This window comes from Leguminivora glycinivorella, chromosome 9 (assembly GCF_023078275.1).
Source record: "Leguminivora glycinivorella isolate SPB_JAAS2020 chromosome 9, LegGlyc_1.1, whole genome shotgun sequence".
Lineage (NCBI taxonomy): Eukaryota > Metazoa > Arthropoda > Insecta > Lepidoptera > Tortricidae > Leguminivora > Leguminivora glycinivorella.
In genome coordinates, this window is record NC_062979.1 from 22,799,758 (window position 1) to 22,826,286 (window position 26,529).

Here is a 26,529-nt window from a genome sequence, read left to right on the forward strand (position 1 = left end):
CAATAAATAGTACTTACATCGACCGAAAGAATTCTGTCTTAACAGTACAACTACTGCACACGAGATGGCGCGCGAAGAAAAACGCATGAAAACTCGAAAATTCGCGTTTTCCGGGACCTAAGGATAAGTTAGACCGATTTTTCACCCCCAAAACCCCCACATAACAAATTTCTGCGAAATCGTTAGAGCGGTTTCCGAGATCGTCAGTGTAAATAAATATATATATATAAATAAATAAATAAATATACAAGAATTGCTCATTTAAAAGTATAAGATAATCTCTTTGTATAAAGGGCCTAACTCACACCCATTATCGAAAAAATCATCGGACGTGATATTAAAATCACAGAAAGATTAACCAGTCGTAGTCTCGAGGTCGTTGAGGCTGGTGTTATTGTTCGCATGATATATTAATAACTCGTTCAATTAATTGCACGACAATTTGTCAGTGAAATACTAAGTTTTCAAGTGAGTTGTAAAATTCTATTATAATTCTGTGTTCACAAATATCTTCACTAGACAACGATTCAAATTTATGTTTACACGCTTATTAGTGTGGTATTATCTGTCCAATTGTTGATAATTATGTATTGGCGTCTCATATTTTTCTTGATGGGAGAATGAGACGCAATGTAAGTTTGATGAATTGCAGAAATATAATAATATATTGAACGTTGGATTGTTTAATGTTTGTGTACTCAGCCGCACTGTTTCGACTATATCTGTTTCGACTATAGTATCAAGCTTCAATTTGTGAATTCATAAAGAATAACAAAAGTGTAGTCTTTAATAAACTTTCAGTATAAAATGACGAAAGTGCTGGTAGAACAAGGTTGGCTTGAGGGTGAAAAGAAGGAACTAGCGACTAAAGATGGTCATTTTTATAGCTTCAAAGGTGTGCCTTATGCCGCACCTCCGATAGGCAAACTGAGGTTCAAGGTAAGTGGAGTTACTATTATTTTTTACCTGTTTTCAATAAGTTTCTTGCAAATACAAATTAATTTTAATACAAATTGTGATATTTCGATACCTGCTGCAGGTATTTAAATGTTCTTAAACCTGTATTAATTTGTTAAAGTATATCAAAAGGCTTTAAGAAATTATAAATACTCGGTAATAAGAGCTCCTTGTAAAACTCTCGGAGCAAGCCCGCCTTTTTTAAAAATTTGCTCATATCAAAACACTGTTTGAAATTGCATTGACAATATTTTTTGTAGTCACGCTCTATCTTATCGACATCAAATAAACATAAACATGGAAACCTATATGCAATTCATAATTATATTATTTAGTTTCGTATCTAACTGATAAAGATAATCCGGGCAAGGTCATTGTTTATGGCAGTAATAGGTATATTGCAATATTTAATTGTAAGGGTAGGTACAGTGACTTACGAAAGCGACTGCCATCTGACCTTTTAACCCGAAGGGTAACTAGACCTTATTGTGATTAGTCCGGCTTCCTCCCGATGTCTTCCTTCACCGAAAAGTGACTTAAGCGATTAATTTAACTTAATATAAAATGAAATATTTCCAGGCACCTCAGCCGCCAATTCCATGGGAAGGAATTCGAAAAGCCACACAACATGGGCCCGTCTGTCCGCAGTACGACTTCTTTGCCAACAAGTTCGTCGAAGGCAGTGAGGACTGCCTTTACCTCAACGTGTACACTCCTGAGCTTGAACCCGCTAACCCGCTACCTGTCATGGTATACATCCATGGCGGCGCCTTTAAAAGCGGCTCAGGAAATGATGATTTCTACGGACCGGACTTCTTAGTCAAGCAAGGAGTTATACTAGTCACAATCAATTATAGACTAGAGGTTTTAGGCTTCCTATGTCTGGACACTGAAGATGTACCAGGTAACGCAGGAATGAAAGATCAAGTAGCAGCGCTTAGATGGGTAAAGAGTAACATAGATCAATTTGGTGGCGATCCTGATAATGTAACACTTTTTGGTCAAAGCGCTGGTGGCGCTTCCACTGCCTTTCATGTGCTATCTCCGATGTCCAAAGGATTGTTCCAAAGAGCTATAGCAATGAGCGGAGTACCTAATTGCGATTGGTGTGAAAATTTTGAACCAAGAGAACGTGCTTTTAAACTTGGCAAACAATTGGGATCAGATACAGACGACCCAGAAAAACTGCTTGAATTTTTCCAGAGTCTCCCTGTAGAAAAACTGGTTGATACTGGTCCTTGTTTATTAGCTTTTGAGGAAGTTTTGATCATGGAGGCCGGAAAAACTAATTTTTTCGTTCCCGTAGCAGAAAAAGATTTCGGTCAAGAATTATTTTTAAATGAGGACCCCTTTGAAGCACTAAAAGCAAGAAGAGTTAATGAAGTAGACTTAATGATTGGTTACACTAGTGAAGAAGCTCTATTTATAGCTGGTTTGGCCCAGCCAGACTTTTTGGCCCGATTTGAAAACTGGCCAGAAGTGTTGGTCCCTAAGAAGATTTCATATAATGTTCCGCAAAGGAAAATTTTGGAGTTGAGTAAACGAATCAAAGAGCGCTACTTTGGGAAGAAAGCTATCGACGAAAATACTGTTAAAGGGTTTGTTCGTTTCTTTTCGGAAACTGGATTCACATATCAGATTCAAAGATTCGCGGAACGCATACCAGACCAGGGGGAAAGTAGGAGGTATTTCTACCTTTTTCACATGGAGTCTGAGAGAAACTTGTTCGCCCGACGAGCAGTGACGGAGTTCGGGCTTGCCGGGGCCTCGCATCTGGATGACTGCCTCTACCTGTTCCATGCCAATGCGTTTCCTCTCAAAGTGGACACGCAATCAAAAACGTACAGTTTGATTCAGAAGATGTGTATGCTGTTTACTAACTTTGCCAAAAACGGGTAAGAATGGTTTTTACTAATCACAGTGCTTAATTCAACATTACTGAAACAATATAAATCAACGTTTAGTAATACTGTATTATCAAAATGTTTAACAACAACGATAGGTATTTGTTTTACAAGGGGGCAAAGTTGTTGTTTAACCGCACGTGCCAATATTCAAGGCCAGGTTAAACAAACTTGCCACCGACCGAGTGAAACACAACATTTTTCACCACACCAACACAAACATAACACTAACTTTAAAACATCAAACTAAATCAAACTCATCAGTTTATTCAATGTGGTAAATTCTAACAGCCAGCTTAAGAAATCAAGTATAAATTTGTTTAAGTAAAATTACTTTTCTCAAACATGGTATGAAATATTGATGTTATGTGCCTTATAATTGGCAGCGAAGTATGACGTTGCAGGTGCGGCTAGGACGATTGATAGATAATGGAATTTCATACAAACCTTGCAGGCCAAGGCCGGCAAAGTCCTCTTTTTTAATTTCCAAACACAGATAATTGTGACATAACATCCAGGTATTTAGCCAATTAAAAAAAAAACTATAAGGGGCTTTATAGACGTGCCGACTGCAACTGGTAGGGGCCCTAGACAATATTTGATTTTGGGTGCGTTTTCATACAAAAAAAATTTTTTTCGTTTTTTTTGAATTTTTTTTTAAACTTTTTGTTTTTTTATAAGCGTATACGGGGCATCAAAGGGGAACGAAAATTCGATTATTTTTGCGCTACGACGCACCGTTTAGGAGATACAGCTGATCCAAAGTTACTATTTTCAGTAGACTTTATTTATTTCATACCATGTTTGAGAAAAGCACTATACATACCTCGGCGGGAAATGGTCTATTTATGTCTTCGGCCGGCAACCCCCTTTGTCCCGGCCTCTGTAGTAATGTACTATTGCACTCTTGTGGTTAACATGTAATTTTGCTAACGTTTTCGAAGATTCAAGAGGGCTTTTAAAGTTAGTGTGGTGAAAATACAGATTTGCTGTATATTATCAATTCCAATGAAAACTGTGGGTGGTTTGCTTTAATTGAAACTTTGCGAGTACGTCTCGCAAAGTTATCAATTTTGTGGTATTTTGGTAGGTTAAAGTTAGCATAGTTAAGTTAACTTTGAATTGAATAAATAATCTCTAGTTTGTGATATTTTGATGGCATCTCAAAGTTACGTAGTCTATGTTGACTTCGACTGAAGTTGGTAGTTTGCTAAAATATTAATATTTACTTATTTACTGTGGTTCAGTATTAAATATGTACATACACAGAAGTCGGTAATAATACAGGGTGGCTCAAAAATACGTTGACAAACGTTTGTATAATTATTTTTCTGTCCTTACACGAATGATTATCCTACAAATTAAAATGTGAAACCTTAATAGATTTTGACCAAATAAGTAAATCGAATCGTTTTAAAAATATCCTCCTTTGGCTTTGAAGTACAAACGCAAATATTAGAACAAAAACCGGCCAAGAGCGTGTCGGGCCACGCTCAGTGTAGGGTTCCGTAGTTTTCCGTATTTTTCTCAAAAACTACTGAACCTATCAAGTTCAAAACAATTTTCCTAGAAAAACTTTATAAAGTTCTACTTTTGTGATTTTTTTCATATTTTTTAACCATATGGTTCAAAAGTTAGAGGGGGGGGGGGGACGCACTTTTTTTTCCTTTAGGAGCGATTATTTCCGAAAATAATAATATTATCAAAAAACGTTCTTAGTAAACCCTTATTCATTTTTAAATACCTATCCAACAATATATCACACATTGGGGTTGGAATGAAAAAAATATCAGCCCCCACTTTACATGTAGGGGGGTACCCTAATAAAACATTTTTTTCCATTTTTTATTTTTGCACTTTGTCGGCGTGATTGATATACATATTGGTACCAAATTTCAGCTTTCTAGTGCTAACGGTTACTGAGATTATCCGCGGACGGACGGACGGACGGACGGACGGACGGACGGACGGACGGACGGACGGACGGACAGACAGACAGACATGGCGAAACTATAAGGGTTCCTAGTTGACTACGGAACCCTAAAAATTAACGATATGCCGCTGCACCTCTAGTATGACTTTCGTCTAACTTATTGCACGTATAGAAGAAGAAAGAAAGAAGAAAGAAAAGACGTTTATTAGCACAGCATACTTATAACTAGCTTAATCTAATTGTACATAATAGTGGATTGCGCTAAAAGGTCATTACTCAGCTGGGTGTCTCGGCGTGAGCCACATGGCCCGCTCCGCGACGCTGATTTTCAGTAAGGACCAGGAGTTGGACTGGGTGGCACTCAGTAAATGGACTATATGTATACAAATTGTTAATGAAAAATAAATACTAAATAAAACAAAGTTAGCTTAAAACTTAGTGTTTGTGTGTAATGTGTGTAAATGTAAATATGTGTGAGTGTGCACGATTGCCTAAGCGTTGCATTTTTGCTTAGCCAGTATGAATTTACGAAGGTGAATTTTAAAAGTGGATATGGTTTTGTTAAATATCCTAATTTTTGTAATCAATAAACGGGATAGTGTTTTAAGATTGATAACAAGCTATAATTTATAGTTTTAAGTTAGGTGAATTTACGTAAGTAGTCTGAAAAAATTGTCCCAAAAATATATTTCGGTTATTTAGATATTTTGGTTTATTTCAACGTTTTCCTATTCTTTGTTAACGTAATTTTGGGCCACCCTGTATAATACGATGGTATGATGATACTGTGTCGTGTGGCGACGGCTTAAGCACTTAACCACCCCTTTATTCCCGTGGACATCGTGGAAGTCGACTGTGGGATACGAGTTAAATTGCGGCGTAGAGACTGGCAGCTTATCACTGCACTTACTGCAATGTCATCATTTTCGTTTTCTTGCAACTCCATATTTGCCAAGAGTGGCACCACAGTATAATAAAGAGTACTATCGTGCTATGATGGAACTGAAAGTTGAGTAGTTTCATGTGTAAATTGCTAGTCGTTTTAATAATAATACTACCGTGAGACACTAACATATGTATTAAACATGTAAAATCGGGTAACTCACGTAAAATTATTGTCTTCGGTTACCGCGATAGTTACTCATGAAATAAAACTATGGAAACGGATTAAATCGCGTATAATGAATTTAAAATACATCCCGACGTTTCGAACTCTTTACAGCGTTCGTGGTCACCCGTTGACCACGAACGCTGTAAAGAGTTCGAAACGTCGGGATGTATTTTAAATTCATTATACGCGATTTAATCCGTTTCCATAGTTTTATTTCACGTAAAATTGTCGAAGAAGTGAGGGTACTATAGTTTCGCACCGCCCCTGCCGCCGCCGACCCCCGCACCGAGTCAACGGTCGCAGCGAGCTGCGGCCCGCAATCTGCGTCGGGATACCATCGGCATCGCGCGTGCTCAATGAAAATGCTCCTCGTTACGTAGCGAAACATGTCGAGTGATCTTCGACAATTTTGCGTGAGTTACCCGATTTTACATGTTTAATTTGCCAGTCGTAACTACCCCTCTGTACCTTACTCATATTTTTTTTTGTGTTCAGTGACCCGACTCCCGACACGTCGCTTGGCGAGATTTGGCCCGAGTTCAATGCGGACGCGAACTACTTGTGCATTGCAGACCGACTCGTGGTTGGTGGCCATCTCGATAGCGAGATGATGGCTTTCTGGAGAAGCGTATATGAAGAAGCCGGCATGGAGTTTTAGATGACATAAAGTAAAATAAAATATTTTTCCCCTCACTAGCTCGGAAACACGTGTTTTGTCCTTTAATACCAGCGGGTAAAAAGGCATTTTATCCACTAGTGGGTAAAGTAATTTGACCTTGAATAAAATCAACTTAACTGCTTTAAAATTGATAAAAGTAAGTGAATCTAGTAATAAAGATGATTTACCACCTGTAGAACTACTGGAAGCAGTGGTAAACGCATTTTTTGCGTTGTAGTTTCCTCGCTATAGTGAGGGAAAAATTTTTGTGTTACACGCGGGTGCAAATGTATTTTACATCTCGTGTGTTAAAAAACTCGCAAGTTCAGGATTCTATTCTCGAACCACTCGCTTCGCTCGTGGTTCAACTATAGAATCCTTTCACTTGCTCGTTTTTCAATTCCACACTCGGCGTTAAAATACTACTCTGCCCCCTTGTATAACAAATAACTATTTCACCACACCTGAAAAAGGCTAAAGGCTATAAAGGCTTACAAAAATAATTGATATGTTTATAATTTGTATGTTTAGATTATTGCAATCCGATAAGAAATCTGAATTCAAACGTTCATTCTTTTTTGCTTTCTAGTTTTTCCGTGTTTTGCAATGAGCTTGTTTTTGAAGACGGATTTTTTTTTAAAGTTTATTTTTCGATTAATTAAATGTTAGTCTTAACAGATCTCTCCGTAACTTTTTCTCCGATATTTTAGACATAATTTTAAAGATTAACTAAAGTGTCACTTGAGTGTTATTTTATTACCTTAAGAATAAAATTTTAATTAAATATTCTGTAAGTGAAAAGTCCTTCTAAATTCTTCATCGGAAAGGAACAAATATTTTGTGAAACTTAACAGTTAATTAATTACTTAAAATTGGAATTTTAGAAACCGTGATCAGAGTTCTAACAGTTTTGATACTTTATTATCATTAATAACCTATAGGTAGGTATATTATAATAATTATATTTTATTTACTTATTTATTGATGTGACAAAAATACAAGTAGGTAAGGTATGTAAAACATAATAAAAATAATTAAACTAGAAACTTAGGTTGGTTAAACAACATCGATGGTAACCTAACCACAAAATTAAAATTTTGAAAAAAACCCCTATCGCGACATAGTGAACCAATTTTCATGAAACATGGCTAAGAAAAGAACACTCCCGACTAACTCAGCTTTCAAACAAAAAAACTAAATCGGTTCATCCGTTCGGGAGCTACGATGCCACAGACAGACACACACACACAGACAAAAAGACAAACAGACATGTCAAAAGTACAACACCCCGTCGTTTTTTTGTCGGGGGTTAAAAATGGATGAAGATCGAAGCCTAATATCAATCAATTAGGTCTCCCCTCCTCTTTGCATCTGATTATACTTGAGCCAATTTTAAAAGTGGGAAAATGTATGTCTTAGGTGAGACTTGAACTCACGGCCTCTACAATACAATACAATCCTTTATTGATAAAATAAAATTTTACACGTCAGGTACATTGGCATGCTTACTGCTAGATTAAAAATATTATGCTGGAGTATTGATCCTCTCTGGATCAATACTCCAGCGCTCTTCGATCTATCGAACCAGAGGCTGTGAGCTTTTTTTTATGGGATAGGAGGCAAACGAGCAGACAGGTCGCCTGATGGTTATGTTCAACCTTCAACTATCTCCACTTAAAAAATCACGTCAATTCGTCGCTCCGTTTTGCCGTGAAAGACGGACACTTTCACGGACATACACTTTCCCATTTATAATATTAAAATAAAAAGTAAAATAAATGCACACCTCGGACACTGGCGATCAAATATATGAAAGAGGCGCGTTCCTAGCACACAGTCTAAGCTCGTGTAGGTGAACGCGTACTGTGCTTGTATGAGCAGGGGCGGCTCACTCCGCGATTCCATCGCCGCGCTACAAGTACATGCGGGCGGCCGCGAGTTCGCGGCCTAATCAGGGGTGGCTCGCATTCTCACGTAACGCTTGTTCGCACTTTCTATTGTTTACTATACGTCGCGAGTTTTTTTAAAGGTTCATATGCGATATTCGCGTGTGGAATGACTAATAACGCTTAGTTAAACAAACATTATGAATAAAATAGGACAATCTTACACAGATCTACTATTGATTATGTCATTTATGGCCCACGGAAACGTTCAATCAGGCTTGTAACGTTGGGATTTAAACAAAACCTAGAAAGTACCCAAGACTTGAATATAATTGCATAACATTTTATCTGAGTATTTTTTTTTTTAAATACATAGGCAACCCTAGCGTCCGACCCTGCGCACGTGCGGCTCGTTTCTTTGTAATCATTTTGTAGGTATTTAAAAAGGCGGCATTTCGTGAACTTCAAAGCAGTGGGCCTTCTGTACTTGTACTATTATATATTCTGTGGTATGAGTGAAAGGTCGACTGTTCGTATTTTTGATAAGCGGTAACTGTGAGGTAACCGAGAGGGGGTGAGCGGCACTTTCAGCGGGGAGCGGGAGTGGCCGTACTGTACGATAACTCTTTATTATACTGTCATAAAAGTATGGATTAAGGTTATTAAATCGAAACAACGAAATTGTTAAAATCCATTCCAGTTACATTGCAGCTCAGCGGGTAGTTACACAGTTTAAAGGGTTTAATCCCGATTTCCAAACTTTACCTTTCATTGTGGTTAGTTTGTTCCTGATCCGTGTAGGTAAGTAGGTCAGTTGATACGCTTTTGATATAAGGGATCAAAAGAAATGGAGCCGGAAATGTAGCTAATAACATTTGACATGATGTACCTACTTCGATTTTTAAGATACGTTTGACTTTGCATCACATTATTTGCCAGAACAAAGGCGGGATGGCCTGTGGCCTATTTCGCCAAAGTGACATTTACACTGTCGGGTGTCGGGTGACTATTGCCACTGTGGTGAAACAGGCCACTGGATGTATTCTACCGAAAATGGTGAGATAATGCTGACGACAGGTTTGGGTGGAACAAGAAAGGAGAGGCCTTTATCCATCAGGGGCGACTAAATTAGTCTTAAATGTAAAAAATATGGCGTATTAGATACATGCTTCAATCAAAAACGATTCTTTTAAATAGTTATCTTGCTTATTTATTCTAGCGATCTTGTTTATCCTCGCGGTGCGACTCAGCTACTTGGCAATTTGGAAGTTTCTGCGGAACCTGGGGGGTTACCATGACGTGCTAAAGCCGTTCAGTTTAGGTTGAGAGAGAGGGACGGAGCTATGTAACTGCTATAGCTGTGTCCCTTTCTCTCAACCTAAACTGAACATCTTTAGTACGTCATGGTAACCCCCCTGACAACGAAAGTGGGTTGTTTGGAAACATTTTAATCTTACTGCCCGGCCACGACATTGGTCTAAGCGCGACAGCGGTGAGCGGCGGCCATACATTGGAGCGAGACACAGCGATGGGACTTTTCATTCGCACGTATGGCTGCCGCTCACCGCTGTCGCGCTTAGACCAATGTCGTGGCTGGGCCGTTACGGGAAGCAGTATTGAGTGACATCTTCGAAAACATGCATGAAGCTCATTTCCCTCACTGACATAGGAAACACAACGTAATTGTATGCAAAGCATTACGCTCTTGAACGCTTGCCGAGCTCCGAGCTAAGTGCAACATTACATTTACATTACAACCCGTCTAGGGGCTTAGTTTTAGATACGAGCCTACGAGTAACGCCAATTTAAAGTTCCACTATATACGGAAGTCAAGTGACATTTAAGAGATAAGTGGTAAATTTATTCATAAAATTAGTACATCTGTATAAAAAAAAAACATAAAAAGAACTTAAAAATATTTACAAATAAAAGACAGGAGCAAGCTGGATGGATTGGGTGGTAGGGTGGCAGAAGGCTGGTAGCATTGCCGCGCTGGATCGCGATGCTTATTCGCTGCGCAAGAAATGAGCCAGCCCTCTGGTCACCCGTAGCATCAATGAGACGCTTTGCCATCTCCCAGAAAACAGAGTGTGCTCCGGGTCCCCAGTGTTCAATGGTCTCCACCCCAAACGGCTCAAACATGCAACCAGAATCTATATATAATCGCATGTTTGCGCCGTTTGAGATATGTTCATCCCCTTTGTATAGTTTTGATTTTCTGCAGAAGTTCTTCAATTAGAACTGGGCTGGTCATGTCTGCCGAATGCCGGACGATTTGTGGGCCAAGATAACCACGAAGTGGGAGCCCCACGAGTCAAACCGGAGATCCGGCAGACCACATCGGCGATGGCAGGATAACCTGGACTCATTTACGATTGATGTTAACCCATCATTTTATATGGAATTTGACAAATGACAGCCCACCAACCCTGAGTTAAGTGGTTGGTGCAAGTGGTCCTAAGTTGTTTAATGCATTACATTTCACAATGCTTAAATGTCTAAAGCTTGACTAGCAGAGAATGCCTTATGGCATTAAGTTCTTTAAGGGTTTTTATGGAATAAAGGTTAAATAAATAGAAAAACATTGCTTAGCACAACATACACAGTGAAAAAAAAAACACGGTGACATCGCATCGCACCCCGTTAGAGGTAATCGCGACACACCTGCCGTTGCTCGTTCGTCATGTGTATTCAAATTAAATTTCGGGACCACAAGGGTCTCGAAATTTACGAGATATCATGTAACTCGTTCTGTTCCAGAGTTTTGTGGGACTATATGTTAGATATAAGTTTGTCACTGTATTTTAATAACAATAAATAATAATAAAAACCCCGTCGGATGTAATGGTGATGAATGTACATCAAATTTCACAGACTCGGTATTTTCTGCTGCCGATCTAGCCGAAGTGACAATCATTGACGCTACGTGTCGATCGAAACGCAGCAGCTCTGTTTTGCCACTACAGAAGAGCGATATGATTATGACGTTTCGGTATATTGTATAGTTTGAATATACTTAGTTAGGTCACAGTATAATAAAGTGTACTATCGTACAATATGGCCACTCCCGCTCCCCGCTGAAAGTGCCCCCCACCCCCTCTCGGTTCACAGTTACCGCCTGTCAAAGCCGCGCGGGGCAGCGGTTTCTCGTCCTCTTAGAATTAAGTAAACATAAAAACTGTAAGATATACTTTCTAACATCTTTAACTCATACGTGACACGACACCTTCAGCTTACACAGATCTTTCCTATACATAAGTCAGCTGACACAATCCTGCGGGAACAAAAAGAACATTAACATTAACAGGCAATTTCTCATTCTCATTCATTCATGTCAAAGACGCAAACAGTCGACCTGCCATATTTCACTCATACAAGCATAGTACTGATAGTACGCGTTCACCTACACGAGCTTAGGCTGTATGCTAGGAACGCGCCTCTTTCATATATTTGATCGCCAGTGTCCGAGGTGTGGTTAGGTAGTATTATGCAAACACGCTTTGAATTGTTTCAAAACCCGCCAGCTGTATTCGCGACACATTTTTACTTTTCCTGTTACATCAAACATCATCGTAAACATGGTAATGTTTCACAGATTAATGTATATGTAATGGTACAACAACATTTACGACTCTGTGAGGCTACCATGGGTTTTTAATACGTTACTCGATGGCGTATACGTCATGGAAAATGACATTTATTGTATGGAGAAAGCGCCCCCAGAAGATTACTCACTAGAAACAAAATGTAAATGTGCACGGCAAAATGTCCCACTTTGTCGATTGCTATAAAGCCGCTTTGTCAGTTTATTCACATAGATATACAAGTAAATCTCGCCTTAATGGTAACCAAGAAAGTGGGACGTTTTACTAAACACAGTCAAATTTTAGCTACATATATTTTCCGTGAATATTACGCTGAACAGTTCGCAACATATTCTAAAAAGAAAAACAAGAAATCATGATAGAGTGGCAGGTAAATATTAGTAAGTATATGGACCTATTTTTAAGAACCCTAAAAAGGAAAAAATGAGGTATGAAAACAATGTGACGAGGTTGCTTGTGCTTTTTCAAGGAATTCAATTTCTGAATTTTTTTGAAGTTCTTTGTTCCTTAAACAGTTTTTTTTTTAATAATAAATGGGCTTACTCTTGGCCACAGACTAGCCAAAGGCAAAGACGTGGCCTACGATGGAGTGAGCTCGCCCAGAAGATGCCTGTTCACTCTTGATTTGAAGGTTGCCGGGTTTTCTTACCAGCACATTTTTCAAAAGATCGGTCTACATGGAACAACATAGCCCCTGATGAGGCGGGTTGTACCTTCATCCGTCGTTCTAAATACACAGCTTTCAGTGTCACCATGTGTCAAAAACAACAAACGTAATGTAATTGTAAAATCTCGTGGTATAGGCCCAGGTGCCGTGCCACCTGTCGTCGCTCGTTCGTCATACGCGCTCGGATTTAATTTCGAGACCACAAGGACGTAATTTACGAGATGCTGTAATGTGTCTGAAAATTACTTATGTCGCTCGTAATGGGGATAGCGATGAATTATTAAGGACGGTTTCAGTAATAAATGCGTTTTTAGAAATGTTAATTTCTTCAACTGGGCGTAAGATTTCAATTTACACTTTTTTTTAATACTACGTCCGTCGGTGACAAACAAGCATACGATCCGCCTGCTGGAAAGCGGTGTTTTGGTTAAACACATCGATATTTTTGGGGAGACCCTTAATCACAATCATCTTATTTGATAACGTTAGCGGCCATGTCTATATTTCCAAGACGATAAAATTTATTTGTGGGCATTCTCAGCACAAATCGTATGCAAATGTAACTGCCATATTAAGTAGCTTTATTCACAATGAGAGAAATTTGCATTGTGAATTTAACAAGTTCGACTTGTTGCGGTTTATCCGTTTGAATCAGCTAAACGTATGTTTAAAACAATATGTGTCAGGTTGTTTTTATAAAATCGACTTGTTGATTCAAATATATTGCCGATTCAAATGACAAGTAGCTTGTTGTTTGAACCAAAGAGCACGTAGGCGCTATTTTAACCAAAAAACTTGTTGAACGAACATGAAAACTGGTTGTATTTTCTCTCAGTGCGCCTTTACGCGAGCATAGCCCTTGGTAGAACCTGTGTGCGTAGCCGAATGCACAAACGCTGACGATAATATCTCTTTCGTAGCTATCTTTCTCTATCGCTCTTGCGTATTGGCGCGACAGAGCCAGACTACATTTCTGCGGCGTTTCGGTGGCATTTCGCGTCGCAGAAATGCCATTCGGCTACGGGGCCTGATTACTCTGATTGCTGCATTTGCAGCCGCAGGCGAAATTGTGCGTTCGGCCGAGCCAGCAACATGTGACCTGCTGATTGGACATCATTGACTAATGACTTGACGTGGCATTCGCATGAAGGCTGCAGTAAATGCCTACTGTAGCGTACTGTGATGTTGGCACCACATATATAAATAATACAATGAGAATCGGATAGAATGCTCTAATTGCGTCAGTACGCAGCAATACGCAAATAAGTTACTCCATTTGAAATACGAAGGCCTGATAGTACTTGAAACTAAAAGGGCCTATAATGTTTCCATTTTGTTATCTAATTAGGAGCAATTAAAGCGTCGGTGCGTACCAACTGCATACAACAAAAGCCAAAATAAAGCGAAAGTGCATGTAAAATACCACACCGAAAAAGGGTCTGGCCATCAGCGTTAGCACGTGATTGCCGCGAGAGTATACATAGCCTACCCCTCCGTAGCCTGTGTGGTGACGGGTTAAGAATTTCACCACCCCCTTTCTTCTCGTGGGTGTCGTAGAAGGCGACTATGGGATATGGGTTAAATTGTGGTGTAGGCGAGAGGCAGTGGCTGGCAACCTGTCACTGCAATGCCACAGTTACGTTTTCTTTTAACCCCTTATTTGCCAAGAGTGGTCCTGAAGCTTTAGCACACCTCGGACACTGGCGATCAAATATATGAAAGAGGCGCGTTCCTAGCACACATTCTAAGCTCGTGTAGGTAAACGCGTACAATGCTTGTGTGAGTTAGATATGACAGGTCGACTGTTGGCGTTTTTGACAGGCGGTAACTGTGAGGTAACCGAGAGGGGGTGGGTGGCACTTTCAGTGGGGAGCGGGAGTGGCCATACTGTACGATAGTACTCTTTATTATACTGTGGCTTTAGTAGTTTCATGTGCTCTGCCTACCCCTTTATGGGATACAGGCGTGATTGTATGTGTGTTGTATGTATGTATGTATACATTACATATATGTCACAGCGAGTTAGAGCACATGTCTTCTTCTAATTGCAATAATGGCATAGGAAAGAACGCTAGGGTAGTCAGTTTCTCTCGTGGCAATCATGTGTTAACCCTGCACTGAGAGAAATTTGCATTGTGAATTTAACAAGTTCGACTTGTTGCGGTTTATCCGTTTGAATCAGCCAAACGTATGTTTAAAACAATATGTGTCAGGTTGTTTTTATAAAATCGACTTGTTGATTCAAATATATTGCCGATTCAAATGACAAGTAGCTTGTTGTTTGAACCAAAGAGCACGTAGGCGCTATTTTAACCAAAAAACTTGTTGAACGAACATGAAAACTGGTTGTATTTTCTCTCAGTGTGCTGGTATATTTTGTTTTTAACCCCCGACGGAAAAACGTCGGGGTGTTATAAGTTTGACGTGTCTGTCTGTGTGTATGTCTGTTTGTCTGTCTGTCTGTCTGTGGCATCGTAGCTCTCGAACCGATGAACCGATTTTGATTTAGTTTTTTTTTGTCTGAAAGCTGATTTAGTCGGGAGTGTTCTTAGCCATATTTCATGAAAATCGGTCCACTACGTCGCGGTCGGGGGTTTTTTCAAAATTTTAATCTTATGGTTAGGTTATCACTAATCCTATTGTTAACTCTAATTAACACAAGTCAAATTATATTTTATTGAAAATATTTCAACTTGTGCTATCTTAAAGTAGTCACACCACTATATATATAAATTAAACCAAAAATAAATTACACATTTGAAAGAAAAAGTGACCAAGGCCTCCAGTGCCTGAAGCTGGAATCGAACCAGCGTACCCTGCAATTGAGGCACTGGAGGCCTTGGTCACTTTTTTTTCTATTGTTAACGCCTAATGGCCGTCTCAAGTGCTGTCGGATATTAGTAAATGGATCGTCGCGTGACTAATCTTTACATCAAACAGTTTTACCAACATTCATACTTAAGATAGGTAACATATATTAAATTTAAATCCATGGAAATTTCGTCCCTTCAACTTGTCCGAGCCCGTTTTAACATACTAATATTGGCCATTAAAATAAATTAAATGTCTGGGAACGCCCAAAAGGTTTAATCCCTTTAGTGATAATTTTGAACCAACATAACCAGAACCCTTTTAAGGAGAATCTTTATTTACATAAAATGCCAAAGATTCCTGGATAACATGTTTTCAGTAAACTTCAGATAAATGTAAATCTTATAGGAGGGGCGTAAGGTTAATATTTTTGGTGGGTGTTCGATTCGTATAAGCTTTTAAGAGTGGGTAATGGGTTTCGTATACGATGGAATAATGCGTCACATTAACTCGAGCCGGCCTCAGATACAGATTTTTGGTCATAGGTAAATATATTCAAAATACATTATATTTTCGTTCCTATATATTATATTGGTCCATGAGATAGACACTGTAACTTAGTAGATACATGTATAAGTTAGGCACTACGTGTATATTTGTGAGTGTGTTTAGTAAAACGTCCCACTTTGTCGCTTACCATAAAGACGAGATTTGTTTGTATCTTTATATGAATATTTAAACTGACAAAGCGGCTTTATAGCAATCGACAAAGTGGCATGTTTTACTAAACACACTCACATTTAGTGAGTTTTAATTTAGGATGTAGCCTTTTGAGAGAATTTAACATGAATTCGAATATAGTAAATTACGATACAAGTGCGTAAAAAAGGAAATCCGAAACGAGTGGCGATAAATTAAAACACGACCGCTGTACGCCGTAATGTACTATATTACTGTTGTTCTTTTGCGATATCACCTGGGGCCTATTCCACAAGAGTGACAATTGTCGCCCGACAGTGACTTCGCCGTTCATCGTCGGTTCAAGTGTTACTTATCAACCCAGAAACAGGCAGAAAATTGTCAGTGTGACACCTTACACAGATCAACTTAGCCCCAAACTAAGCAATGTTTACTATGAGTGCTAAGCGACGATGTACATACTTAAATAGATAAATACGTACTTATAGAAAACATCCATGACTCAGGAACAAATATCTGTGCTCATCAGACAAATAAATGCCCTTACCGGGATTCGAATCCAGGACCGCGGCTAAGCAGGCAGGGTCACTACCGACTGAGCCAGACCGGTCGTCTAAATAGCTCAGGGGCCCATTTCTCGAAGCTACAAGTTACAATTTACAAGCAGTTGCCAATGTCTAATATGACAAGTTGGAAAGACACTTCCGCTTGTAACTTGTAACTTTCAGTTTTGAGAAATGGGCCCCTGCTCTGTGTGTAAATATGTATCCTAGCGTGTCCCACTTCTGTGAAAAAGGTTAGTAGGCTCTCTCTCCACCTTTTCTACATCATCATCATCATCAGCCTATCGCAGTCCACTGCTGGACATAGGCCTCCCCAATACCACGCCACCGTTTCCGATCTTCGGCTGCTCGCATCCAGCTCCTGCCAGCCATCCTGCGCAAATCGTCGCTCCACCTTGCCTGAGGGCGTCCTACACTACGCTTGCCGAGACGCGGTCTCCAGTGTCTCCACTTAAGAACTCGTTTACCCCAACGGTTGTCGGTTCTACGGCTAATATGGCCAGCCCACTGCCACTTCCGACCTTTGACGACCGGTCTGGCTCAGTCGGTAGTGACCTTGCCTGCTGAGCCGCGGTCCTGGGTTCGAATCCCGGTAAGGGCATTTATTTGTGTGATGAGCACAGATATTTGTTCCTGAGTCATGGATGTTTTTTATGTAAGTGTATAAGTATGTAATTTATCTATTTAAGTATGTATATCGTCGCTTAGCACTCATAGTACAAGCTTTGATTAGTTTGGGGCTAAGTTGATCTGTGTAAGGTGTCCCAATATTTATTTATTTTATTTATTTACTTCAGCTTGCTAATACGGATTATGCCTTTTCTACGTATCCATTTAATTTCCCGTATACTTTTAATATGTCTCATATATCGTACAATATTTTTTACATTCAATATCACACATGTGACGTCACTACCGGAACTTCGAAGCTTTTATTTTATAAAACGTTAAAACGTGAACTACGTCATTTGCAGTTCGTTGCAGCTGTGAATATTAACGTGTGAATTACGTTAACGTGAAAACGTGAATTTGGTTCATTGAAGTATTTTACTGTTTGTATAGTTGAACTAATATCACAATATCAGGTAAACTATTCATGCAAAGAAAATAATAACTGCAAAAGCATTACTAACTATTTAGTAATATTTTTAAAAGTCACCCACGAGGCGAATGCAAAGACATTGAGTGATTTTAAAAATGGGTACAAATATGCGAGAATTCAAAGTGTTATACAACCTGTCTTAATTGATTTCCGTTAACTTTAACGGAAGGTTATTTATAGCTGAAAACCCTGATTTTGTACATATTAATCTTTAATATTGTCTGAATCGCTCGTCCCTGCCTCTTAATTTTCTACATTTCTAGGTCACAATTAAGTAAATATACAGTGTGTGGTCTCGTGATAGATGGTTTTCCATCAATATAATTATTTTCGCAAAAGCTTTATGATTGCCCGACCCACATACATTTTTGGCAGAATGCCTGACATAGCCATATAATAGCTACCTATTTATACATATATCCAGCAAATCTAGATAATAGTCTAGTCTGTATCGGAGGATAAAGCAAAAAATGTTTTAGTCCCAGTTCCACGAAAACTTTTTCAGCGTTTTTTTTGTTTTCCGTTAAATTCAACATTTGTTCGCGATTTCAGCATTGGTCCCATGATAAAAGTTGTAGGTATATTATAATCTCGAAAGCCACTTTGCTAAGTATGGCTGGTGTTTTTTTATGTCACCGTGTATATTCTTCTTTTTCAACCTTGCATTGTCCCGGCCCAGCGCCTTGCTTAGTCTTCTCCACTTTGCCCTGTAGTCTTCGGAATCCTCAGGTATGAGATTGTTCTCTTGCATGTCCGCTCATCCGCTGTCACGACGTCCAGCCAGCGCTTTAGGCCTACCGCGGCCGCGTGACCTAGGGGCTTGGACAGTGAGATTTAAGCATCTGTTTCCGACGTAGTCTACCGGTCTGCGGCGTACTTCATACCAACAGAGGATGTATCGTATCTAATTATTATTATTAAAAATTTCGTATTATATCTTCTGCTAGATACCAATTCACAAGTACCTCTAAATATCCACCTTTGACGTCTCGCAAAAACCGGATCTCCAATAACCTAACAATGGATTATTAAAAGCACGACAATGGCCTCAGATTGGACGCTTGGAATACTCTAAATACGGGGAATATTACGTCTTTCGCCTCTTTTGTGTTTCGGTAATGGATAAGGGTGAACGAAGTACTACCGACGGCAGCTGAAGGAACCATATATTCTACCATGATAACTTTGAAATCGGACTAAGTAGTGCGCACACAGTTCAAGTGGGTTTTGTTTTTATGGTATACGCAGCACATGACCAGAAATGAGCAACATCAGGCCCCGTAGCCGAATGGCATTTCTGCGATGCGAAAACGCCGCAGAAAATGTAGTCTGGCTCTGTCGCGCCAGTACGCTCGAGCGGTAGAGATAGATAGCTACGAAAGAGATAGTAGCGTGAGCTTTTCATGAGCGTTTGTGAATTCGGCTACGCCATAGATTAAATATAAGAAGATCATACCATCCCATGCATTCAAATGCGACCGCCTAAGAACGCACATACACTACACCACACATAGATGGCGCCACAAAAAAATGTCTTGTAGCTTTTGATTATGTGTACTTGTAGATGGCGTTAAGTGTCATAGCGCAAGGGACCTCATAAGGTAGCTCATTTCACAACTTGCACGTTCTGGGCAAAAACCAAGGAGAAGCCGGTTTATTCTTGGTTTGCCACGTCTCTAGAAAGTGAGGTTGAACTTTGATGAGAGGTGCGGTGATAAAAGCGGTGGTGGCACGAAGTCAAGAAGTTCTCCAGAACATTCGGGTAGTTCCAAAAACGTCAAAATGTCTCAGAAGTTTTCGCCTATTGTCTGCCCGGGATAAGTTTACGTTTATTGGTATATTTTAAGTCTGTATTGGACATTTTCCAAGCAAATACTTGAGAAGGTTTTATTTGCGAACTTTCATTAATTTCATTATGTACAAAATCAATACACGAGATGTCAATTCGCGCTAATTCTGTGACTTCTATCTCAAATAAATTAAATAGTAAATTTCTTATTTTCCCTAAACGACATTCATTTAGAGGAAAATATTTCTTGTTTTTCTGTTATTGTTTTGTAAATTAAAATACCAAGCGTAGTATTTGAGTTTTTTCAATAAAATATTTTATTATTTTAAAATTCTATAAATAATCTTTAACAAGAAAATAATCGAGTTCACGTGTTATGAGACATCTAATAAAAAACTTTATAAATACTTATCTGTATTCTGTATTGTACGAGTTTCTTCTTTGGTTTCAATAGATCGTAATAATATCAATCAACTAACGCTCATGAGAAGTTAAGTCTTGTATCCTAATATTCTTTTCAGTACAGATGGTGTTTTTTTTACGCACTAGTGCGAGAAGTGGTTCATTATAATGCCAGGTCGAAACTTCGGAGCTTCATCTGTACTGAAAAACGTCGTACGATACACGTGCGAAAAGGAAATTCGTAACTCGTGTCGATTTAAAACACTCCCTTCTGTCGTGTTTTAATTTATCGCCACTCGTTTCGAACTTCCTTTTTTACGCAATTGTATCGTAAATATCGTAATGTACTATTATGAATAGTTAAGGTATAATTAAAAAAGTTGTTCAATCGTTCCAAATTAATTTATTCCTTCTCGTTTCAGGTCTCGCCTGGCTTCGATACTGGTAAGTTCACAAACTTGAAACTTTACAGTGAACAAGGTTACAATATTGAATTTTACAAGAGAGATGTGAAAGAAAGTACCTAACATTTTAGAGCGAAACCTGGTCTTGTTCGTTTTGACCACAGACAAGGCCCGATTGGAACATTAAATCAAATACCTATACATCTATAACACCAACAATCCATATCATATCAATAGGCTGAGGAATTTTTCTCGCATACCGTGGTTTTAAAATCCGTGGAGTGGCCATATATGAAAAATTTTCGAAGTCAAAGTCCAACAATATGATGTCATATTAAATACTAGCTTTTTCCCGCGGCTTCGCTCGCGTTAAATTCGAAAATTGCGGAATGCTCCATACAAACTTCAATCCCCCCTTTTAGGGAAGTGGGGGCTACAAAGAGACAAAATGTAATCTATGTCACTCCATCCATTCAACTATCTTAACTAAAAAAATCACGTCAATTCATCGCCCCGTTTTGTCGTGAAAGACGGACAAACAAACAGACACACACACTTTCCCGTTTATAATATTAGTATGGATAAATGTCCTTCAGACCCATTATCGCCTGGTAATCATTTTGACAGTTCATTTCCTCGTATAGCCGGAAAAATACTGTAGATAAGTACCAATAAGGAAAATTAAAATAAATCCTTACTTGGTGGATATTCCACGAATCCGCACGAAGCGCTTTGCTTCTTCTTTTCTTATGCGCACTGCCAAGGAGTGGAATTCCTTGCCGGCGGCTATATTTCCGAGCTCATATAACCCGGCAACCTTCAAATCAAGAGTGAACAGGCATCTTCTGGGCGAGCTCACTCCATCGTAGGTCTTTGCCTTCGGCTAGTCTGTGGTCAAGAGTAAGCCCATTTATAAAAAAAAAAAAAATTGAAACAAACATTTGGATAACACGGAAGTGTATTGAAACGCTAACGATGACCAGTGGCCTATTTTACAATAGCGACAATAGTCGCCCGACTGAGACATCTCGCCGTTCATTTGATGTTCAAGGAAATATTGACGCTGAGTAATAATGTTACTTATCAACACAGAAATAGGCACAGAATTGTCAGTGTCAAGTGTGGAGAAATAGCCCACTGTCTGAAACATTTCTTATATAGGTAGATGGGCTTACTCTTGGCCACAGACTAGCAAAAGGCAAAGACTCACCCAGTGAGCTCGCCCAGAAGATGCCTGTTCAGTGTTCACTCTTGATTTGAAAGTTGCCGGGCTATATGAGCTCGGAAATATAAGCCCTACTAGCTTTTGCCCGCGGCTTCATTCGCTTTAGAAGGAGACAAAAAATAGCCTACGTCACTCTCCATCCCTTCAACTATCTTCACTTAAAAAATCACGACAATTTGTCGCTCCGTTTTGCCGTGAAGGACGGACAAACAAACAGACACACACAGTTTCCCATTTATAAATATTAGTATGAATATAGTCTTTAAAGTATCCATGTTATTAACTGTGTGGCCCAATCGTACCTCAGGGTTCAATTTGGCAGGTACTCAAGCAGTATCATAACCTGGCGTTTTGCATAGTTTAATTGGGCTGCTCCATTCTCCCCGTAAAGGGTATTAAGGGGTTAGCTAGTAATTGCTGTACGGCGGGCAAACTTGGTTGCATTTCGAAAGGTACACCCAGGATTTACCCTTATAGTTAAGATTCATTGTTTGCATAAGATGTGTTAAGTCTAGAGATGTGAGAAGAGATACGAATGAAACCAACTCAAAATTGACAATCAGGATCGACACAGAGAATATTAGGCTAGTTTCCTACTAGTCAAATCAGCTTCCTTTTAAGAACTGTCAAAACGATTTGCTAATAAATATGGAATTACTATGAAATACTGAGGGAGTGACGTCCCGGTCAATTCATTTACTTTGTATCATTCTCTTTGACTTATTAAATAGATATTATGTTTAAAAATAACTACTGTCCATATTTTTGTTCTGATTTCGTGGTGCTTTATTTCGTGCACTGCATTTTTTTTAAGTCTAGGAAACTAGCCTATTACTGTCAAACTAAAATTTGTCACAGTGCATAGTCTCGACTGCCATCTCCCGTCCCGAGCTCGCGACACAGGATTAAACCTTTTTGAACCTCGGTTTTGACAATTTGGCCCATATTCTTCTATCTATTTGCAAAGAGGATATAGTAAAAGTCTTTGATGTGTTAAAATTGACTATAATTAATATTAATATTAGTGCTATCTACCCGAGAGTCAAGTGAGTCAACCAAAGGTGTGGCGCCATCTAGACTACCAAACCTTTCTCTTGATGGTTTCGAGGTACTTTTTCTCTTAAACTTTATATATCTATACGGAGTTATACATATATGTTTCTGTATGTAAGTATGTATCTTACAAAGATATTGGATAACAGGTATTTATAGAACCCGTAGTAATCTTGGTTTCGGATTAACCGTGAAAGAAACCCGAGAACTGCGGCCAAATTACACGTGAACTCCGATAAGCTTTGGCTGATGAAACAAGTTTAATTAAAATATTTGTATGGAATATTCCGTAAAATTGTGACATTAACATTCATTATATTGATTCTAGCTTTTGCCCGCGGCTTCGCTCGCGTTAGAAAGAGACAAAAAAGACTATGTCACTCTCCATCCCTTCAACTATCTCCACTTAAAAAATCACGACAATTCGTCGCTCCGTTTTGCCGTGAAGGACGGACAAACAAACAGACACACACTTTCCCATTTATAATATTAAGTATGGATAAGGTATTTTCATGAATCCGAACGGTTCGATTTTATTTCACACTGCTTTCCTGGAAACGTCTTTCATGGAATTTTCATTTATTATGAACCGGATTATCCATTACGAACCGGAAATATACAACATGAAAAGGTAACTTTAACTTTGTGATAAGCATAAACGTCGCACATCGATACCACTAAGGCTTAGAACAATTTTAAAACTGAAAATGCCTGTCTTGAGTGATGACTTGAACTCATGCGCGGATCCAGGGGGGGGTCATGGGGGTCATGACCCCCCCTGGAGCCTAGGTTGGCCATACAAATAGACCACGTGACCCCCCCCGGGGGCCTGGGCCTTTACCACGTGACCCCCCCCCCGCCTGGGCACGAAGCTGGATCCGCGCTTGTTTGAACTCATGGCTATAACTAACTAAATATTTCCAATATGTAGATTAAATGGGACCTGACATTTTGCACTTCTACATTTATAACGTCAACACATTTCAACACAATGATTGAAACGAAACCATTTCTATCGGGCTATCGGTAAAACTTTATAAAAAAGCAGGTTAGTTTCGAAACTAAATTTTTGCTAAATTGTTTTAGTGTCTAACGTCAGATTTGTAATCCGACCGGAAATCAAAGAACAACAGCAGATAGTCTCAGAACTTACCTAATTACCTTGATAACGACTCAATGACGTTACTCTACCACATTAAGAGGTCACTGCCGAGTGCCGACGTGACCAGCCTTCTTATCCTTATAATTCTGCCTTAGTTTATTCACTAAACATCCCTAATACATCCACTTATAGCCAGTACAACTTGATCTTCAAACGTATTAGAACTACGCAGCAGGAAGAATTTTATCTAGTGGTCGTTTCGAGAATAGCCCCGGATCGTCCTTAGATACCATTTATGATACAACAATGAACCATAAACATTTTAACCAGTATAAATTAAGCAGGGCAGTATCATCAACATCATTCAGTGATTAGCGATCAAAGATGAAGTTCCTCATCGTTTCTTGTTTCGTTGCCGTAGTGGTGGCCGAGCTGCCTTCGCCGCCTCGCTTCAGACCAGCGAGGTTCAGGTCGCAAAGGCAAGAGCTGGCTCCCACAACGACTGATTCACCTACAGAAGCAACGACTACAGACGGTGCACCTTACCCTGCTTCGGGTTGGAAGCCTGAACAGCCTTTTACGCTTCCGAATGAAGCCGAAGCAGCTGCTCCTTACCCAGCAGCAGGTTGGAAACCAGCACAGCCTTTTACCCTCCCTAACGAGCCACCAGCTACCAACTACGGAGTCCCTGACACAAGTTACGGAGCACCTGACAACACCTATGGTGCACCTACCACTGATGCCACGCCTACAGAGAATCCTGAAGCTGAGAAGTTAGAAGGTCCAGTGGAAGTACAGAAGAGCATTGGCACTTACTACGTGTTGCTTCCCAATGGAGAGCTGCAGGAAGTGAGGTTTATGACGGAGAATGATGTACAGAACATGAAGTACACCGCGAGACTGCAGCTGCAGAACAGGGCCCCGCTGTTTGTGTTTAGACCCTAAGTGATTGTAAAATTATTATATTCAATAAAGTAGTTAATACTCATTTTATTGATATTTTGCTTGGACTATCAGAACGTGAGCGTAACTAAAGTTCACAAGCTAAACATAATCAGTAATTCAAAAATGTGTTCTGCTAATGTTTAGAAAATATATAATATATGTATACTGGCAAGAGGCTGCGCAGGATCGGGACAGGTGGCGATCTCTCGTTTCGGAGGCCAAGATTCACTTTGGATCACTGAGCCGAAATAGTTAGTTTATGTATAAATATATATCCATAAATATATGTCCATTAGTAACAATGTTGAATGTAAGTTTAAGATAGTAAAGTAGTTAGTCCGAATATCTAATAAAGGTAGGTTGTAAATAGTTATTTGTTATACAAGGGGGCAAAGTTGTATTTTAAGAGTGTGGACTTGAAAAACGAGCAAGTGAAAGGATTCTATAGTTGAACCACGAGCGAAGCGAGTGGTTCGAGAATAGAATTCTGAACTTGCGAGTTTTTTAACACACGAGAAGTAAAATACATTTGCACCCGAGTGTAACACAAAACTTTTCCCCTCACTGTAGCGAGGAAACTACAACGCAAAAAAATGCGTTTATCACTGCTTCCAGTAGTTCCACAGGTGGTAAGTCATCTTAATTACTAGATTCACCTACTATTATCAATTTTAAAGCAGTTAATTTGACTTTATTCAAGGTCAAATTACTTTACCCACTAGTGGATAAAATGCGTTTTTACCCGCTGGTATTAAAGGACAAAACACGTGTTTCCGAGCTAGTGAGGGGAAAATTAAATTACTGCTTTCGTTTCTTTTAGAGTTCTTTGTTCGTAGCAACAGTGTTGTAATATTCTCTTTGTCCGTTTAACCGCACAACACGGGTATAAGATCAACCAATTTTAATCCTTAGTCACTCTTGAAGCCTGTCTTATTGACACCGTCTTTTATTTTACTGCAGAACTTCTACAGTGGCCTAAAATTCAAATGGGTTCACTTTCTTAGACAGAAACAAACCATGACATTTTCGATGATAATGATGAAATATCGGGAGCTCGGCAAAAATCAAAAAGGTAATCACGGTCTATATCCCAGTCAATATTAAGTCTAAACAAACCATTTTCTTAGGTTTAATTTTTCAGATTCTATTGACAAAATTACCCACAAAACAATAAATAACAACACATATTTCGTGATAAAATAATTCGCCGAATTTATAATTAACATTACACAATAAATAATAGAGATTTCCGTATTAATTTACGGAACATGTTACAGCCAATGTTCAATGTTTTTAGTGGATAAATTACTATTCCAGCGCCCGTCAATTTTACTAATTCCATTTTAACATAATTTAAAGCACTTTACACTATAAAGCACTGTGCTTACGTCAACGTTTCATAAAAACTGTTGCAAACATTTTCATCGCGATATTAAGCTGTGCAATTAATTTTCATGGCGGTTTTTAAACTAGTTAAAGAACTATTTAAATAAAACATCTTTAAAGCATTATCGTGGCTTTTTGTGCGTTCATGGTTTGTGGTTCTCGAATTCAATATTTCGATTTCTCTTGCTTTTATATTATTCATTATAATATGTGTCATATGTATTAGATTTACACACTGTATATTATACTAAGAAAGGATTTTCTTAAAACCATTGAATCTTCTAAAATATATGACAAAATCTAATTTCTACGCTACGCGAAGAGTAG

At 39.0% G+C, this 26,529-nt stretch overlaps 3 protein-coding genes across 4 annotated transcripts in view; 2 read left to right on the top strand and 1 right to left on the bottom strand.

Annotated features, from left to right (window-relative positions):
- LOC125229918 (DCN1-like protein 4) overlaps nt 1-26,529 on the bottom strand; it is a 373,938-nt gene that overhangs the window by 169,228 nt on the left and 178,181 nt on the right. The gene's annotated exons all lie outside the window — the stretch shown is intronic.
- On the top strand, nt 434-25,237 carry LOC125229916 (juvenile hormone esterase-like). 2 transcript variants are annotated; one of them, XM_048134859.1, is made up of 4 exons: nt 434-468; nt 802-939; nt 1,537-2,852; nt 6,401-6,689. In XM_048134859.1, exons 2-4 carry the CDS (start codon nt 808-810, stop codon nt 6,561-6,563), a joined length of 1,611 nt encoding a protein of 536 aa, XP_047990816.1. In that variant the 5' UTR covers nt 434-468; nt 802-807; the 3' UTR covers nt 6,564-6,689. The 2 variants fall into 2 exon arrangements, with proteins under 2 accessions (XP_047990816.1, XP_047990815.1); XM_048134858.1 differs by lacking the exon at nt 434-468 and adding an exon at nt 25,184-25,237 and having other exon boundaries at nt 608-939; nt 6,401-6,582.
- LOC125229922 (mucin-2-like) lies at nt 24,221-24,859 on the top strand. Its single transcript, XM_048134869.1, has one exon. It carries the CDS (start codon nt 24,256-24,258, stop codon nt 24,814-24,816), a length of 561 nt encoding a protein of 186 aa, XP_047990826.1. The 5' UTR covers nt 24,221-24,255; the 3' UTR covers nt 24,817-24,859.

Coding starts and splice junctions, on each gene's coding strand:
- LOC125229922 (XM_048134869.1), top strand. CDS start 24,256: ATGAAGTTCCTCATCGTTTCTTGTTTCGTTGCCGTAGTGGTGGCCGAG.
- LOC125229916 (XM_048134859.1), top strand. CDS start 808: ATGACGAAAGTGCTGGTAGAACAAGGTTGGCTTGAGGGTGAAAAGAAG. Junction 940..1,536: donor TAGGCAAACTGAGGTTCAAG/GTAAGTGGAGTT, acceptor AAATATTTCCAG/GCACCTCAGCCGCCAATTCC. Junction 2,853..6,400: donor ACTAACTTTGCCAAAAACGG/GTAAGAATGGTT, acceptor TTTTGTGTTCAG/TGACCCGACTCCCGACACGT.